We start from the raw sequence: 18364 nt of genomic DNA, 5'->3' as shown, positions 1-18364 counted from the left end.
TTATTTAAATTTAGTGGAAAGGACACTATGGTACTGGGTCAAAAGACAACAGACAGACTCTCTAATCCGTAGACACATCACAGATGGTCCCAGGTTTTTTTTTTATTTTTTTTTTTTCTTCGGGGTTAACATTAGCTAATCTTTAGGCTGCTAGACCAAAAACAAATTAGGTTAAGTCATCCATTAAAGACAATATGAAAAATGAAGTAGGTTTCCTTTCCTTAAAAACATCCCTGTCTTATTGTGCACAATACAACAGTGCATATTACTGTAAACATGTTTTTAAAATCTTTTATCAAAATATAATAGGTTTCTGTCTCTGAAAATACTTTTCTTAATATATTAACTAAGGCTGTCAATCGATTACAGTTTTTCAACGAATTAATTACATGATGTGCCGTGTCACGTCAAATGTACTTTAAAAATGTGAAAAGCACATCTTGAGATCGCTGCATTCTGGCCCAGCTGCCTTTGAGTGCAAAAACGCATCTGTGCTGTGCTGCCTGCTCTCGTTGGTTTGATGAGATGCGTTGTCTGTACAGCTGGAGTTGCGCTGACTGCCCCCTACTACCACAAATTCGTAAAAAACACCTTGAGTGTTGCATAAAAATTTCTTATTACAGAGTTTACGTACAGGTTGGAGGCATGATTAATTGTGTTTTAAAGCATTATTTTTCATATAATTCATCACACTAAATTAACATGTTAAATTGACAGCCCTTATATTAACCAATAACATCACAGCCAAACATTCCACGATCCAATAAAATCAAGTCCCACCCTACATAATATCCCATTGAATATTCTGTTGTACTAAGATATGCAACACAATAGGCTGTGAATGCAAATTTGTGAATGCCGTTTAATGTTGTATTTAATTAATTAAGTCCTAATTGGCAATCGATACATAACACATCTATTGACATCATATCCTATTTCTTTATGTGTTTACCTTTGTCAGTATGCCATCCTCTCTGTGGTTCTTCTGGAGAACATGTTGGAGGGCCAGCTGGATCTTCTGCTGGAGTTTCTCCACCTTCACTTTCTCCTGGAGCCAGGACCGGTCTAAACACAAGTGGGGTTTGTTTTTAAGCCATCATTAGTTTTAATTACATACCTAAACATATATGTATATGTATATGCTGCTGAAAAGGCCAGAATAGCTGTACACCAGCAAATTATGTGTTTTGGATGCTTGTCCCCATCTGGATTTTTAACTAGCTTAACCAGCAAGAAAGAGCTTCACCACAACGGCTATGCTAATCCACCAGTTAGACCAGCACCAAATCAGCACTAACCAGCTTATGATTGGATCAGCATGAACATTTGGGAAAATGTGAAAAAGCTTTGATTCAGTTGCACAATGAACTTATGCAACCCTTCAGTTGGAGTTACGAGCACATTAATGACCAACAAAGTCATCCCTATCAGTGGGAAGCTCGGAATTCTAGATGATACCCGAGTTTTGCAGTTAGAAGAGGTGTGTCGGCACAAAAGACTATGGAATGCAACTCTGCAGTAAATGAGTTTGCAAAATTATTTTGATTTCATTGCTTTATGCCAATAATGTGTTAAAAAAGCTTCACAGTTTACTTTATGCAAATTAATTTATTATTTGTTAGATACCATGCATTAATAAATGCATTTGGCCTCTTTTTTGTTTTGTTTGCGACTAATAACAAATGCCCATCTCAAACGTAGGAGCTTCCATGGTGCACTTGAAGGCATAAATGTATGGTGGTTTGGCACAATGTAAATACTAGTAAATAGGTGGTTGTGTGTAACAGTTTTTAACACGCTGAGATGGGTTTACCTGCCGACATCAACACGAAGGCTGAGAACAGGGCGATCTCGTCTTCAGAGAGATGCATAGAACACAAGTTTTTCCCAAACTCGAAGACGGAGCTGATCAAGTCATCGCAGCCTGTCACAAAGAGACAGAAAAAGAGACAGACAAAGAGAGTGAAAAAAAAAAAAAAACCCAGACACAAACAGGATCGAGACGAAGCAGGAGACAGCATTGGGTAGACGCTTGTTCTTTTAGCATAATATGTCGGGATGGCACAGAGCGAAAACAATAAAATCCTATAGCGTTACAGAATGCTTTTTCCTGCTACATTTGTTTTCTTCTGACTAATCATGCTTTGGCGAATGAGAGGGGTTATGTAACCACGACTGGGGTCACTAACAAGACTTTCAATAAACCCGTGACTCAGAGTTCACACAAAAAAGACAGAGAGATAGTCTACAGCCACTGGTGTTCCTTTTCTCAAAGACTCGGAGAACAGATGCAGGCTTGTTAAAACCGCCACACAATTGAAGGAGGAATAAGAGCAGTCGTTGTAAGGCTGAGGACATCCACACACATAGTGTGAGATATGGTTATATGGTTGAACATTGTCCACACACACATCTTTCTTGTCTTTAGATTTCTCCTATTTGCGTTAGTTCTGGCATTTGAATAGCTTTCGGCCTCAAAGGGTTTCGAATGTGCATGAGGAACTATACAGAAGGGATTTAACAAATGTCACGGCATTCAAACATAAATGCTATTTGCTTACACAAGAGAAACTCAGCGGCCGGGCTATGGCTGTTTAGATGCCGGGTTTGATAAAATGCTCCCCGCAGACACTCAATCTTGCTTAGGCTGTTTCCAGACGCTCGCCATATGTAGCGGCTACAGGCATGGAACTGCAATACTGAGTGCCATCATCAGTATTGACAGTTTAAAGTCAATATGAAACAGCATTCATAACCCAATATCACTTCAGTAATTTAGCGCTTTTGCGGACAGAACATTATTGGATTTGGATTTTATCCAATGGGAATTGATTCGATGGTAAAATGTGACCTATTAATGACAGGCGGTTGGAAAAGAGGGAATATTTCTTTGGAATAATGTGCACTTCTGAATCATTTGCAATTTTTCACATATAGGGCAATTTTTGGTTTTCATTTTGAACATTAATGGAATCTCACCTTCATGTCATTTCAACCTTGTATGACTTTCTTTCTTGTGCAAAAAGGTGACATTTTAATGAATATCTTGTTTCCTCTTTTCAATACAATGGCAGTTGACAGTAACTCACTTTAAAGCGTAAAATCCAAAAGTATCATATTTCAAGTCTTCTGAAGGCACTCATAGATTTTGTTGAGAAACAACCTGAAATTTAAGTAATTTTTCCATGAAATGTTGCATGTTTATGAATACTATGAGAAAAGCATGTTTACAGTTTACTTGCATTGCACTAAAAAAACAACTCAAGTTCTCGCTTGAACACAGGATTTCTCACGTGATATACATTAAAACATATCCTTTTGTTGTTCCGCATAAAAAAAGAAAGTCATATGGGTCTGGAACAACATAAGGGTGAGTAAAATAATTTTCATTTTTTGTGTGAACTATTCTTTTACACCAGGTATGGCAAATACGGGAAGGTAGTGCCGACTCATTGGCCTTTGTTTGCTACATGTGCACGTGCGGACTCTGCCTCCGCTTGCAGTTAGGCAAATTGGTTGGGTTTCTAACTATATTTGAATGCTGACGCCACGTGTGGTAAGGTGTGGCTCATTCAGTCCTCAACAAAACACAATGTTCCAAACAAAAATGACACAAAGAAATGAAACACACACGTAACATTCCAAACACAGAGAGATTTGGAAAAATCATTCCCACTTCACACAAAAAAACTCAGGTTCTGAACTCACCTAATGATTTAAACACATCATGCCCAGCGTACTTTCCATCGAAATAGACTGTGTTGTTCTGAGGGTCGAAGGCACGGCACATTCTGACAAACACCACCTCCAAAGAGCCTACACAAAAGCAAGAGTGAAATAATCCAGATGAAAATTTGATTGCTCTGAAAATGCTCTTTCATAGCTCAGGAGACCTAATGGAACTTTTTCCTAGATGTTTGTTTAAAATTCCTTTGGAGAAATGAACCAAATGACACAATTGTTAACATACAGTAAAAGTGTGGTGCTATAAAATTAACAGAGTGTCTATTTGCACCCTGGTGTAAATAGCATCTGCCACATAGTGCAGCTATTTGCACCCCAATAGTCTGGTGGAACTACAGAAATATATATGACGAACCAAACATTAGGTGTCGCTGCAGTGGCGTGGGGTGTAAAGATGGTGTGTGAATGTGTAGTGTTGTCCCAGCAGCCGCGGTTTGAATCCGCACTTTATCCCACTCTTTTTTCCTATCCGATTTCCTGTTTCCACTCTTCAGATTTCCTTTAATACTACTTAAAATAATAGATTGAAATGTATATAAATGTTGATTTCATTGCAGTGATTTGGTCACGGTGAATGTCGGGGAGTACAGAGAATGGTTTGATCCGGAGGTGGGTTCTGTCCTCACACTTGTTCCCACGGCTCGGCATTGCTTGTGTGTAGATTGCATCACTGTATGAGCCTACTAATATTGTAGTAACCGCGTTTTTTCACCATAGTTTTAATGCAATTAACCATGTACAGTAATTAGTATCTACCAATATTTGCACCAGGGTTGGGGTGCAAATAATATCTGCCACTATTTGCACTGGGGTGTAAATAGCATATACCATTATTTGCACAGGGGTGTGCAAATAGCATCTGCCTAAAATGTATGTGGAGTGCAAAGCACAAATGAAATAGCCTGAAAAATATATGAGAAATGTTTACGTTCATATTGAAATCTCTGACTTCTGATTGCAGACTTTACGTAGTTAAAGCATTAGATTTCATGAACAATGAACAATTTTTTTTACAGCATTAATTAATCTTTGTTAATGTTAGTTAATAACAAATACAATTGTTCATTGTTAATTCATGTTAACTAACGTTGTTTGTTTACTAATGTATGGAACCTTATTGCAAAGTGTTACCGTGTGACCATTAGTTAATGTATTATAAGCTAACCTGAGCTAACAATGGATAATACTATATTTATAAATGAGCATTCAATGAGTAATAAATGCTGTAATTTCTCATTGTTAGTTCATAACACCCAAGGCATTACACAATGTTAACAAATATAACCTTATAGTAAAGTTTCCATAATCACAAACAGATTAATGATATGTTAACATTCTCAAGAGGAGCATTCACCTAAAAATATCTCTAATTTCCATTGCACTTTTCCCATTAGGAAGTTGGAAAATTCGACTTTCCGAGTAGAATTCAACACAGTCCCTGATCAGCTAAAATATTTTAAACGCACACAACAAAAAATAAAAAAAACATATTGTGTTGTCCTTGCTGCTAGTGTTGTGAGTGAGAGCAGCAATTCTACAGCAGTGTGCTTTGGTGAGCATGGGCTTAGAGGATAAAAGCCACTTAATAGAAGCCATTACGGAGCTTAAGGAAGATACAGCTGGTTTAAAATGTCATGTCAGAAGAGAGCTCTCACTCAGTATTTTTTTTATTAATTTTGGCCGTGTCTGGCACAAACAGAAACACTGAGAGCTGTTGGGATCACGACAGTGTGTGTTTGTGTGTGTGTTTGTTAGGAGCATTTTTTCCCATCATTTGTGAGTAGACAGTTTGCAGTGCTGGATATAATCTCAGTAGTGCACAATTTTTAAGAACTGACAAAGTGTCCCGATAAACCATGTTTTCCTGCAGACATACAGCACACAGAGTATATAGAAAACAGCTGAGGCACAGTGCCTCCTGGTGTGTGACACAGACTGTGCTTGGAATATAATAATAAAAATAGTGTGTAAAACAGTATGCAGAATGCAATGGCAAACATTTAAAATAGTATTTATATACATTAATACATTACATTGCATTTTTAATTCAGTGTGTGACATCCAGATATCATAATGGAAATAAAAATGGAAATTCAATTCAAGAACAAATATTTATGTATAATTATTTATTTCAGATTTTGTTTTATAAATATTATACATTTTTATTACATTGTATTTAAACATTTTTAATGTTTATTTGATTTTGGAAACATTTATTAAATATTTTTTAATTTATTTTAATTGATTTTTAATTATATTTATTTAATTTAAAAATTGTGGTTGATATTACTTACTGGTCAATCTTCACACTGGAAAATAAATGGAATATAAATGTTTTTTTCTTAATGAATGCTTTGGCAGCATGGCGGAGAACATTGTACATTGTATACGGTCATGCCAATAAAGCTCATTTGAATTTAAATGTAATTGTGGAATATACTATTCGCAGTGGGCTCTGGTTGTATACTTGACATTTTGGCAAATGTAGTTGGCATACAATGCACAGTAAACATACAGTACTGCAGAAATAGTAAGATTAGTTGAGTATGCTATTTCAAACATAGCCATAAACACTCCAGCAAAGGATTATTTGTGTTTGAGCCCTGTAAAACATGCCAGGATGGGATGATAGTGATATGAACACCAACGCACTGTACCTGCTTTGAGCAGCACTATCTGATCATTCTGACAGAGCTCCATGAAGCCGTCGATGCGCTTGGCAAACTCCACCACGTACTGAATGGCCTCTGTGATTTTTATGGCACACAGCTGCCACATGACTTCTCTGGGCTGAAGGGAAAACACAACACAAATACCCAGTTCACTTAAAATGTCTAAATTCAACATAGCTTCAACAAGTGCACTACAGCGGCCATATTCTACACTTTTGTTGCATTTTATGTTTTGCTTTTAAGTCCAGAGAGCATCTAAATTTGTCTCTTAAGTAGCTGTTCTTTCTGTATGTGTAACCAGTATGGCATTTACAATCCCAAAAACATTGCCATATCTATGTTCCTGCAAGTTTACAGCATTAAGTGGAATACATCTTGGAAGACTTGCCCAAAGCTGCAGTCACTTATAGAAACAACTATTTGTCACTCTTCAAAAATGCTTGTGTACCTTGTTCTGGTAACTCTCAACCTCCTCCTGTAGGAAAGCCTGCCAGGTCATCTGCTGAAGCTCTTCTCTCAGGTACTGACACGTCTCCATGTGGGACTTGGAAATGTTCTGGGCCAGATGCTCTGAAACAAAACGCAACGCACCGTCAAAATCCTCCGTCATGCCTGAATGCACATACTGTACAGCCATATTGAGTTTTACTATATATATATATATATATATATATATATATATATATATATATATATATATATATATGCATGTATACAGTATATGTGTGTGTGCGCAAGAAAGATGGCATTTGTTTCTAATTAATGGTATGAAGAGGTCGTTCCAAGTGGTGGATTAATTTATGCTCACAGAAATGTTGAGGAAACGATCTTTCAATAGAAACAGTGTTTTATTTGAGTCTCAAATCAAGGACCTGCTTTTTGTGTCTGTTTATGATTTAATGTCTATTAAGAAGCTTGTGACTATTGACATTCCTAGCTCCAGAATTACCACTGTGTCCTCACCAGTTACGACGCGATAAAGGCATCTCTTCAATATTAACTTAATATTAAATTAGAGTTTTTGTCCAAACCAGATAGGTGCTCACACACACTGTGAACTCTCATTAGTCCAATATCCAACTTTCTCATAACTGCACATTAAACATCAAATATGTTCTGATTGACTGTGATTGTGTGGTGTCACGCAACATTATCATGTTTGGTGTAGAAAGACAGATTGCTTCTCACTGTAATCTTACTGCATTGAGTTTGGTTAAGACAGTGTTAGAGACAGAAAGAAAATAGGGCAATACTACAACCTTGACATAAATGTGAGGATTGTGTGTAAATTCATGGAAACAAAGGTCATATTTGTGTTCAGAAGGAAAGAGCAAATGGAGATAAGAGAGAGTGGAAAAAAAACACAAAGTATAAAAATTCAATCATGTTGAAAACACATCTGTTAAAAGAAGTCCCAGAGCAGGAGGGGAACCTAAAAAAAAATGATTTCCCTTGGTGTGTGCCCTGCTGGATCCTGATTGGCCCTAATTACTGGAAACTAATTAGAAAAAAAAGAGGTTCTTTTAATGAGTCTTTGAGATGAGTCTCCAACCTAATGCTATTTTAAGCCATCTTCAGTGACGTTTGCCCCACGGTTGAGTTCTTCCCCCTAGTGTTGTCCCTTTCCCCAATGTTACTCTACCCCAAATCCTCTGGAATCCTCACTTACCCAGCTCAGCCATGGAGACAGTGGGGGACGTCTCGCCATTGGTGAAGGAACAGTAGGGGAAAAAGCCTGAGCCAGGGGTAAAGTCACAGATGGGCTCCGGCTTGATGCCGTTGATGTCCAAGCCGGACTGGTCAGGTGAGGGTTGGATGTCCAGGTAGAAGCTGCTGACGCCTGAGTTGGGCTTGGTGCCATCGGGCGTGTGGCCGTTCATGTAGCCGCTCATGTCGTCGTGTAGCTCAGTCAGGCCATTAGTGGAGAGGCCGTAAGTTGGGGTTAAGGGCTCGGCTTCTCCGGGCTGCTGCTGGTGGTCCCGCTGTTGCTGTTGGAGTCGATGTTTCTGCACCTCTGCATACAGGCTGTCCCGCTGTTTCTTCGACATGCGGCCGAACTTCACAGCTGTAGGGGCAAAGATGGTGCATCTAGAATTAAATTCTCTACTCTAAATTGTGACCAGATGTGGCCAAACAACCCATAAAAAGTCAAATCACAAATAAGAACTCTGTAATATTTCAACTGTTTCTTCTAGACAGCAATGAGATACAATGGAGACCTTTGCTAAAGTTTCTGCTTCTCCGATTGTTCTCTTGAGACAAAGACCCTAGTAATCTCACATGCGTCTCCTCTAGAGTTTCAGAACAATGTCTGTCAAGATACCAAAGTCTGCAATCAAATTAATTTGGTCTTGGAATAATTTGATGACAAATGTTTAATTTCTATATGAAATTAAACATTTCACATAAAATATTTCCAAGACCAAATTATCTGAGCTTTGCTATCCAAATAAATTTTATAGCTCTTTACTCATACTATGTCAGCAGTTGTCTCAATTTTGTTTATTTTATTTCTCCAAAGGAATTTTAGGAGAAACATCTGAGACACAGTTGATACTTAAATTAACTCCATGAAGTCTCCTGAACTATGTAAGAGCAACCTCTGAGCAATAAAATGCTTCTCTGGGAAGGTCTATCTAGGCTGGTCTAACTTTACATGACACTGAACAGAGCCATGAGCTTATAACAAAGACAACCTCACTAGTACAACCTGGGTTTAAGTGTTTTGTTCAACAGCAAAATGGTTTGCTATTTGATTTTGGCCTTCTACTTGTTGGGATCAACCCAGAAACCTTTACCAGCCCTGGGCCTTAACCACTACACCAAACCACCGCTCTTATAAGCAATCAAATAGCTAATCGACTTCTCATCCCCACAGCCCACTTCTTTCAGAGAATACAGGGGAAATAAAAGCAACTTTACCCCCCATTGTAACTGAAGAAACAACAAAGGTCACAATCTATTTTCCCTCAAGACTTGCTCTTTGAATGGGAGCTTAATGTAGCTGCAAGAAGAATACAGCTAACTCTGGTGAGCAGGTTTTAATGTCGCTCAGAGGATATAAATGGTGTACAGGGTCAAAAAACAACAACAACAAAAAAAAAAAAAAACTGTTTTACACAGTAATAGCAGTTTTTTGCTGCTGTCTACCTGCCAAAATGATCCAAAAAAAAAGACGTGACTAGAATGATTCACCAATTTAGAAGCATTCACAAAGAGGCAGGGACCTCACTCACAGCACATGGAGGAAAAAGCATAGACTAATTTGCTTGGTAAGAAAGAGTAGCTACAGCTTCAGTGCTTGAACTAGAGGAGTTTGAGAGGAACAGGGGAAAAAATACAGCGTGGGTCAGATATTAGTGGACATCAAGTGTTTGGGAAAGGAAGGGCACCTGTAGAGGTTGAGCTGAACAACACTTAAATGGAAAAAGAGGTAAATGTATTAGACAGTTTTGTGGAGAATAAAGGAGACAAAGAGTCTTTGGCTGTTGGGAAAGGTGAAAAGAAGACAGGAGATGAGAGAAAAGTCAAGGAGGAGAGGAGACAAGAAAAGATGCGAGGAGAGAAGACAAGATCAGATGTGAGGAGAGGAGCTGAGATGTGGAGTGGAGACGAGACGTGAGGAGAAGAGACAAGACAAGATGTAAGGATTGGAGACAAGAAGAGGGGCAAGGAGAGACGAGGAGAGGAGATGAGAGAGACAAGGAGAGGAGAGGACACAAGATGAGACATTAGGAGAGAAGACGAGATGAGACATGAGAAAGGAGACAAGATGAGGCATGAGGACAGTAGAACGAGACGATACGTGATGAGAGGAGACAAGATAAGATGCAAGAAGAGACAAAATGAGATGTGATGAGGAGACTAGATTAGACGCAAGGAGAGAAGACGAGATGCAACATAAGGAGAGGATAAGATAAGATAAAGGGAGATAAAATGAGATGTCAGAAGACAAGAGGAGACATGAGAAAGGAGACAAGATGAGACATGAGGAGAGGAGATGAAATGAGAGGAGATGAGACGTGAGTAGAGGAGAAAAGATAGGATGAGAGGAGACAAAATGAGATGTCAGGAGACAAGATGAGACATGAGAAAGAAAATGAAACATGAGAAGAGTAGATTAGATGATACATGAGGAGAGGACACAAGATAAAGTGTGTGGAGAGGAGATGAGATGTGAGAAAGGAGACAGGATGAGACAAGAGGAGAGTAGATAAGATGAGATGTGATAAGAGGTGATAAGAAAAGGAGCAGGGAGAGGAGACGAGATGAGAGATGTGAGGAGAGGAGAGGAGACAAGATGACATGTGAGAAGAAGAGACAAGATAAGACTTGAGGAGAAGAGACAAGATAAGATGTGAGGAGAGGAGACGAGAGGAGATGTGAGGAGAGGAGACAAGATGAGAAGTGAGGAGAAGAGAAGAGACAAAGCAAAATGTAAGGATAGGAGACAAGATGAGGTGTGAGGAGAGAAGAGGAGAGGAGACGAGATGAGACATGAGGAGAGAAGACAAGATGAGACATGAGAAAGGAGACAAGATGAGATATGAGGAGAGTAGATGAGATGAGATAATATGTGAGGAGAGTAGATGAGATGAGATAATATGTGAGGAGAGGAGACATGATAAAATGGGAGGAGACAAAATGAGATGTGAGGAGAGGTGACAAGATGAGACGTGATGAGATGAGACGAGATTAAACGAGAGGAGATGAGATCAGACGTGAGTAGAGGAGAAAGATAAGATGAGAGGAGACAAAATGAGATGTCAGGAGACGAGAGGTGACATGATGAGAAGAGATGAGATTAAACGAGGAGATGAGATCAGACGTGAGTAGAGGAGAAAGATAAGATGAGAGGAGACAAAATTAGATGTCAGGAGACGAGGAGACATGAGGAGAAGAGACAAGATTAAATGAGAGGAGATGAGATGAGACGTGAGTAGAGGAGAAAGATAAGATGAAAGGAGACAAAATGAGATGTCAGGAGACAAGAGGAGACATGAGGAGAAGAAACAAGATTAAACGAGAGGAGATGAGATGAGACGTGAGTAGAGGAGAAAGATAAGATGAGAGGAGACAAAATTAGATGTCAGGAGACGAGAGGAAACATGAGGAGAAGAGATGAGATTAAATGAGATGAGATCAGACGTGAGTAGAGGAGAAAGATAAAATGAGAGGAGACAAAATTAGATGTCAGAAGACGAGGAGACATGAGGAGAAGAGACAAGATTAAATGAGAGGAGATGAGATGAGACGTGAGTAGAGGAGAAAGATAAGATGAAAGGAGACAAAATGAGATGTCAGGAGACAAGAGGAGACATGAGGAGAAGAAACAAGATTAAACGAGAGGAGATGAGATGAGACGTGAGTAGAGGAGAAAGATAAGATGAGAGGAGACAAAATTAGATGTCAGGAGACGAGAGGAAACATGAGGAGAAGAGACAAGATTAAACGAGAGGAGATGAGATGTGAGTAGAGGAGAAAATATGAGACATGAGGATAGGAGATGAGATAAAATGTGAGGAAAGGTTAAAAATGTAATGTGTGGAAAGGAGACAAGATGAGACATGAGGAGAGGAGACTAGATGCAATGTGAGGAGATGAGACATGAGGTGGGAAGACAAGATGAGACAAGAAGAGATGAGACGTGAGGAGAAAAGACAGATAAGATGATACAAAGAGATAAGGCATGAGGAGAGGAGACAAGAAGAGATGTGTGGAGATAACATAATATTTAAGAAGAGGAAAGGAGTCAAGACAAGATGTGAGGAGAGGAGAGAAGACAAGATGAGATTAGAAGAGAGGGGAGGACATATGATTTAAAGAGAGGGGAGGAAATGCGAGGAAAGGACAATAAACAAGATAAGAGAAAAGGATTTGATTTGAGACGAGATGAGAGAAGAGTTGTTTTGCAGGAAGTGGGAGGAGGAGAGAGGTGGCATGCGACGATTGTTTCTGTGCTTGGTGAAGAGTAAGGAGAGCTAGAAACAGCAAAATAAGGATGAGACCAAAGACGTTTTGAAGGCAAAGTATTTTTGCTTGAATGAGGTGTATAGAAGAGGTGCAGGATTTGCTCTGAGCTTGGGTGGAGGCCTAACGCCATCTTAGACGTGTGTGTAATGCACTGCGCCTCTGTGCCCGTGTAAGGAAGGCAGATGGGGACTGGTGAGTGAAGTCAGAAGTCACCTTGCCTGTCCTGGTTGTGTGTGAGAGGGCAGCCCAGTACGCTCAGAAGACCTGGCCTGATTTCATCCTCCTGTCACGGGCCGTAGTCACACAGCCCAGCCGGAGGCCCAGCAGGGGGGCTCCCACACACACACACACACACACACACACACACACACACACACACACCTGTGCTCTCGTTAATGCTGCTCACCTGCATTGGCTTTAATGAGCCTGTTTTAATGATACTCATTTAATAAAAGCCACTTGCTGTCAGATTCTCCACCCTGAGTAAGTATGCCCTGCATTCCACTACTACAACTGTCTCTTAAATTCATCTTGTCACAAGCTTGGAGAAAAACTAACGAGTAATGTGCACCGGCTATAGAACAGCTACCCCTAATTATTTGACATGGCAAGACTGAGGACACTGCAACTTTAAAGGGCCATATTCTACTACACTTTTGTCTTAAGTCCTCTTACAATGGTCAAGGTTTCTTACACTAGAAACAGTCATAATTTAGTTTCACATAACCATTTTCTACCCTTTCTTAGAATGAATCAGGTTTTTGCTACTTTACCATTAAGGTGCCATTCACACTGGACGCATTATAGCATTAAAAACATCTATACAGAATTGAACAGAAGATGCGTTCATTTGTGGCATAACTCCCATATACGCTGCTATTATACACTTACAATTGTCCATATATCCAAGCTTGCTGTGTAAATAGATTTGTCTATTTTTTTTTAAAACAGACAGTGATTCACTGCACTGTATGTGAAAGTTGCACATTTTCTGCAATTTTTGAGACACTGAAAAAAACTTTTGCATGTGTAATAAGTATATTATTATTATTATTATTATTATTATTATTACAACCCAAATCCGAAAAAGTTGGGACAGTATGAAAAATGCTAATAAAAACAGAAATGAGTGATTTGTAAATTATATTCACCCTTTTCTATATTGAAAGTACAACTAATCATTATATGATGTTTTACCTTGTGAATTTAATTTGGAATCAGTTGATTGCAACACGCTCCAAAAAAGTTGAGACAGGGGCATTTTAAGACTAATAACAATTTGACGAGTTGAAATGACAAGGCGATGTGAAACAGGAGATGTTAAACAGGTGAGGCAGTTGTGTCATTGTACTGTATACTGTATAAGGAGCCTCCAAAAACAGCCTAGTCCTTCAAGAGCAAGGATCGTTCAAGACTTGTCAATTTGCCAACAGATGCTTCAGCAAGTAATCCAGCACTTTGGGAACAATGTTCCCCAAAGACAAATTGGAAGGATTTTGGGCATTTCACACTCTACAGTGCACGAAATAGTTAAAAGATTCAAGGAATCTGGTCAAATCTTTTGAAAAACACAGCCGTCATGTTATCCAGGCCAAAGAGGAAAAGGGCCATCCAAGTTGTTATTGGAGTCAGGTGCAAAAGCCAGTGTCTGTATGGACCAGGGGTGTGTCAGTGCCCATGGCATGGGTGACTCGCACATCTGTGAGAACACCATGAATGCAGACAGATATGTACAAATTTTGGAGCAACATATACTGCCACCCAGCACCTTCTTTTCCAGGGACGTCCCAGCATTTTCCAACAAACCACACACTGCCCAGATTACAAGTGCATGGCTGCAAGCAGAGAGTGTGGGTGCTAGATTGGCCTGCCTGCAGCCCTGACCTGTCTCCAATTGAGAATGTGTGGCGCATTATGAAGAACACCATACGGCAACAAAGACCCCATACAATTGTACAGCTTAAGACCTTCATAATGGATGAATGGGGAAAATTCCACTTTCTAAACTTAACAAACCTGTGACTTCAGTGCCCAAATGCTTAATAAGCGTTATTAGAACAAATGGTGATGTTTCACAGTGGAAAACACTTAACTGTCCCAATTTTTTTTGGAGTGTGTTGCAATCATCTGATTTGAAATTACTGTACTCTAAAAAAAACCCCAAAAACAATGAAATTCACAGGTTAAAACATCATATAATGTGTAGTTGTAGTGCTTTCAATATAGCAAAGGGTAAACAAATCACTTATTTTTGTTTTTATTAACATTTTTCATACTGTCCCAGCTGTATCGGAATTGGGGTTGTATTATTATTTTGCATGCATTTGATGTTCTCTGTCTCTGGAGACTCTGTTGTTCCCTTTGGTGTCTGCTGCACTGGACATGGGCTCACCATCACGTGACATGCCCACGGCCAGACACTTCTGCAGTCTGCAGTGCTGGCAGCGGTTCCGGCTGGTGCGGTCAATCAGGCAATTCTTCTGACGCGGGCACGAGTACGCCGCATTGCTCTGCTGACTCCTCCTGAAGAAACCCTACAGGCACGAGAGACAGTTGGTTAATCCATGCATGTGTCCATACTACAGTAACAGATATTTCAAAGTATTGCAGTATTTTCAAGGTTTGCATAGTCATGGAAAACCTGGAAATAACAGGGGGTTTTAAAATTATGATTTCCAGGCTTGGAAAATTAATAAAATTTAATGTAATATTAAAAAGTCACGTCAAATTCTATAGTACAGTTTATGTAATTATGCTCGGCTCAAAAAAAACTTAATTAGCTAGAAATTACTCTCTTTTTAGTGCAATCTCTACAAAGTGATTTTTAAAACATTCTTATCCATTGGAAATTTGAAGTGAAAAATGGCTAGAAAAGTAAAAAAATACTTTTAGTTTGAGAACCCTGTGTTTTACCTCACAATACTGTATTGATATTCAAACATCAAGAATCAATATTTGATTTACATTTTTTATATTAATAGCAAAGTGTGTGATAATACTGAAGTGTAAATAGAAAAAATCGTAATATTATTGCATAATAAGTTGGAAAAACAACTGCATAAAATGGTGTTACACAATTTCTGAACAGATGGCATAAATTCTGTGAATGCTTGTCACAATATTATAGACATGTTTGTCTTTTGTCACGACACATCCTAAGAACATACACTTCACTGAGATAACATCTATAAAAAGAAGTTTGGAATAAGTATTTTTCCTCGTTAGCGAATGGCACAGTGAGTTCCGAGGCCGGTGAGAAATGTAGTACATAATGACGAGTTTGTGTGAGGTTATTAATGTTGAATAACAGAGCCTGAACCCATTGGGTGCCGGAGGGGGAAGGAGCGGGCGCCCACGTTGAGATGATTTCTCATCCCTTTGACTTAATGAATTGATTCCAGCTCGTCATTAACACACCCTACTCCACAGCTCCATACACGTCTTAATTAGTTGTTCATTGGCTGTTTAATTACTAGAAAACAGCTGACAGCTGCCAAGTTGCTTTCTAATGGCAGCCATTATGAAAGCGGGGTAGGACTGCCGGTGACAAGCGGCGCTCCTTAATAATGGTATGATTTATGGGCCGGAGCGGTGTGCTCGCACATATCATTAAATGTCTCTCTGCCTTGAGTAATTAGTAACCATTAAAGATACATTTCAGCAGTTTATTCTTCAGGCTTGTGTGCTTTCTTTCTGCCATGAAGTGAGTGACTGAGCGAGATGCTGAGTCTATTGTACGGAAAACAAAAACAAGCATGTTCCATAGCAGCATTCGCGAGTTTGTTTCTGCCGAGCCCGCTCGTGGAATGCTAACGAGTCGTCCTGGTGACAGACAGCAAACAAGAATACACAATAAGCACAAAATACTCCTTTGCTGAGTGGACGACTTGTTGGAAAAATGCACAAAAAGGGAAGCTTCAGTGAAAAAGACGGTGTGTGTGTGGGGGGGAGGTGTTGCTAGCGACATGCTGTGAATCAAAGCACTTCCACTTTTGATGGTTTTATAAAAAAAAATAAAAAAAAAGTCAAGCACAGCAGACACACCCACTCCTAGAGATTGTAAAAAAGAAAAAAAAAAAGAAAAAAAAAACAGTCACAGGGATCACATTGTCTTGGTAATTGTGACGTGCTTGCCATCATGTCAATATGACTAAAGTATGTGAGTGATTGAAAATGTGATGTGTTAACAACTTTGAAGCCATGTGAATTCCTCAATGTACACTATATTAGTAGCATTTTTTCGTATCTGGATCAATTCCGTTCAATAGGACTAGTGGCACAGAAATGACACATGCTCAAAGATCAGAACTTATGAGTTTTTAAGACTATGGGCCCTATTTTAAGAGCGCTAGCGCTAAGTACAGTGCTATATATAGTTTAAGTCGTAAACGCAAAGTCAGTAGGCATGGCAATGACATTTTGGTATTTTCGTGCAAGCATGCACTAAATCTAGGTGCAAGCGGGTTTAGCGAAATTTCGTGCACTAAGTGCTAATCAAGTGCAGTTTAATTCTGAGGTTCTTCTCTGGTTGTTGCACCATCTGCGTCCTGTTACGTATATAGTCTATTCCCTATCAAACACCAGCAATATAAACAAAGACAGCAAATTCATAAAAAGTTGGTAGTGTAAATGAACTGTACACAATGATTTACAAGCAGTGTTTCCCCTATATGCATTTTGCATCAGCGCTGCGTCACTGCTGAATTATGAGTGCCGCTCTTGGGATTTCACATGGTTCATGTAATATTCTTGACGCAACATAACATTTGCCAGTCCCAGTCAGCTGTGCGCTTTCTACATTGCGAAAGAGACCCCACCACACACACACACACAAATACACACACATACTCAGTGACATCATCGCATAACACACGTGTCAAACTCGCTTCATTTCAAGTGACCCGCGAGCTCATTTCTGAAATGAAGGATGGCAGGCATCAATGTTTCACTGAACAATCAGTTAGTAGGGATGGGCGATGCCAATTTTTTTCTTTTCGATGCAGTACCAATCATTTCAAATCCAATATCGTCAATACCGATACGATACTTCTATTAAATTGATTTATTTATTTATTTTTATTTTTTTATTGGAATAAAATGGGTAATTTAAAATATTATTTTTAGTCATACTTCATCATAATTTTTTTTTACATTTATGAGCCTTAACAGAAAATTATTTGACTTCTGTTTTGTTAACCCTTAAAAAACCATTAACCATGGTTTCACTACAGTAACTATAGTTTAACCATGGTATTTAGTTAAACCATAGTTACCACACAATTAACCATGGTTACTGCTGCAATATTACTGTAGTAAAACCATGGTGAACTATTTTTTTAATTACTTATTAACAACAATTACACGCAAACTCATTATAAGACATGTCACCTTTAGATATGTTGTTATTTCAAGGTAAATTTACTCCAGAAGCTGTTTCTCTGATTGTCTATCATTACCTCTACAAGGCACTGATCCCTCTTGTTTGAATGAGCCTTGTGATGACACAAGTGCTTGTCTGCTTGTGTCTTTCAGCATGCATGTTAAGATGAGTGGAAGAAGAAATAGTTCCCATCCTGCACAAGTATTTGCTAATAGGCCCTAATCCTTTTCATTTCATTTTGAAGTTTATGATTATTGTCCAGGGTAACCAAATAATAATATCCCTAGTTTTTATTCAACATCAGTATCGAAAGTATCGATACTTTAGTATCGATCCGCCCATCCCTATCAGTTAGCGCTTTCCTCGTGAATATTAATGAGCCTTCCCCTGTCATCAGTATGTTTTGGAGCGCATTGTGCTCATTTCAAAAGCAGAATGAAACAGTGCTACACGGGTCAATTATCAACATGCCTCAATCATGGATAAAGTAGCAGGAGCGCAGAGCAGGTGCGGTAATTCACGGACAGGTCTCAACCACACAGACTATTTTAAATGTGCATGTGAACCAGTGAGATGTGCGGCGGAAATTGGGAAA

The 18364-nt window shown here is 39.0% G+C and overlaps 1 protein-coding gene across 2 annotated transcripts in view; it reads right to left on the bottom strand.

Moving 5' to 3' along the window:
* The window catches only part of LOC127437416 (nuclear receptor ROR-alpha A-like), a 447320-nt gene that overhangs the window by 3728 nt on the left and 425228 nt on the right, over positions 1-18364 (bottom strand). For both annotated transcript variants that reach the window (XM_051692304.1, XM_051692305.1), the window contains 7 exons: positions 14782-14923; positions 8086-8481; positions 6865-6986; positions 6402-6534; positions 3709-3816; positions 1814-1924; positions 953-1065 (listed from right to left, as the gene is read on the bottom strand). In XM_051692304.1, coding sequence (XP_051548264.1) covers positions 953-1065; positions 1814-1924; positions 3709-3816; positions 6402-6534; positions 6865-6986; positions 8086-8481; positions 14782-14923 — 1125 coding nt within the window. The remainder of the gene's footprint in view (positions 1-952; positions 1066-1813; positions 1925-3708; positions 3817-6401; positions 6535-6864; positions 6987-8085; positions 8482-14781; positions 14924-18364) is intronic.

This window comes from Myxocyprinus asiaticus, chromosome 48, assembly GCF_019703515.2.
Source record: "Myxocyprinus asiaticus isolate MX2 ecotype Aquarium Trade chromosome 48, UBuf_Myxa_2, whole genome shotgun sequence".
Taxonomy (NCBI): domain Eukaryota; kingdom Metazoa; phylum Chordata; class Actinopteri; order Cypriniformes; family Catostomidae; genus Myxocyprinus; species Myxocyprinus asiaticus.
The sequence above is the reverse complement of the archived record's forward strand: the minus strand, read 5'-3'. Positions and strand labels throughout refer to the sequence as shown.